Source organism: Nicotiana attenuata, chromosome 8 (genome assembly GCF_001879085.1).
Source record: "Nicotiana attenuata strain UT chromosome 8, NIATTr2, whole genome shotgun sequence".
In the NCBI taxonomy this organism is placed as follows: domain Eukaryota; kingdom Viridiplantae; phylum Streptophyta; class Magnoliopsida; order Solanales; family Solanaceae; genus Nicotiana; species Nicotiana attenuata.
Window position 1 is genome coordinate 40085356 of NC_031996.1, and position 1038 is coordinate 40086393.

Below are 1038 nucleotides of genomic sequence, written 5' to 3' on the forward strand. Positions count from 1 at the left end.
TATGTTCGCGATTCCAGCTCAGAGGTTCCTTCTATTGATTATGTTCCTATTGTTCGGGAGTTCCCCGAGGTTTTCCCTTCAGACCTGCCGGGTATGCCGCCCGACAAGGATATTGATTTCTGTATTGATCTGGTCCCAATCACGCAGCCCATTTCTATTCCGCCGTATCGCATGGCCCCGCCAGAGTTGAAGGAGTTAAAGGACCAGTTGCAAGATTTGCTAGAGAAGGGTTTTATCAGGCCTAGTGTTTCTCCTTGGGGTACGCCGGTGTTATTTGTGAAGAAAAAGGATGGATCGATGAGGATGTGCATTGATTACCGGCAATTGAACAAAGTGACGATAAAGAACAAGTATCCACTGCCGAGGATTGATGATTTGTTTGACCAGCTTCAGGGTGCGAGGGTGTTTTCAAAGATAGATTTGAGATCTGGCTACCATCAGCTGAGGATTAGGGCGTCTGATGTCCCTAAGACAGCATTTCACACTCGGTACGGGCATTATGAGTTCCTGGTCATGTCGTTTGGGTTGACCAATGCCCCAGCAGCATTCATGGAGTTGATGAACCGAGTGTTCAGGCCATATTTGGACATGTTCGTGATAGTCTTCATTGATGATATTCTGGTGTACTCCCGCAGCCAGGAGGAGCACGAGCAGCACCTCAGAGTAGTCCTTCAGACTTTGAAGGATAGTTAGTTGTATGCTAAGCTCTCGAAGTGCGAGTTCTGGTTGAGTTCGATTGCATTTCTGGGTCATGTTGTATCAGCATAGGGTATTCAGGTGGACCCGAAGAAGATTGAGACAGTCAAGGACTGGCCTTGACCAGCATCAGCTACAGAGGTTCGGAGTTTCTTGGGGTCAGCAGGTTATTACCGCCGGTTCATGGAGGGATTTTCATCTATTGCAGCCCCGATGACCAGATTGACCTAGAAGGGTGCCTAGTTCAGGTGGTCAGATGAGTGTGAGGCGAGCTTTCAGAAGCTCAAGACATCTCTGACTACGACACCGATATTGGTTTTGCCCACAGGCTCAGGACCCTAT

At 48.5% G+C, this 1038-nt stretch overlaps 1 protein-coding gene across 1 annotated transcript; it reads left to right on the top strand.

Annotated features, from left to right (window-relative positions):
• LOC109231880 (RNA-directed DNA polymerase homolog) lies at nt 304–693 on the top strand. Its single transcript, XM_019397495.1, has one exon. The coding sequence runs from the start codon at nt 304–306 to the stop codon at nt 691–693; it is 390 nt and encodes a 129-aa protein (XP_019253040.1).

Bases quoted from the DNA above. Each gene is read 5' to 3' on its own strand.
- LOC109231880 (XM_019397495.1), top strand. From the start codon at position 304: ATGTGCATTGATTACCGGCAATTGAACAAAGTGACGATAAAGAACAAG.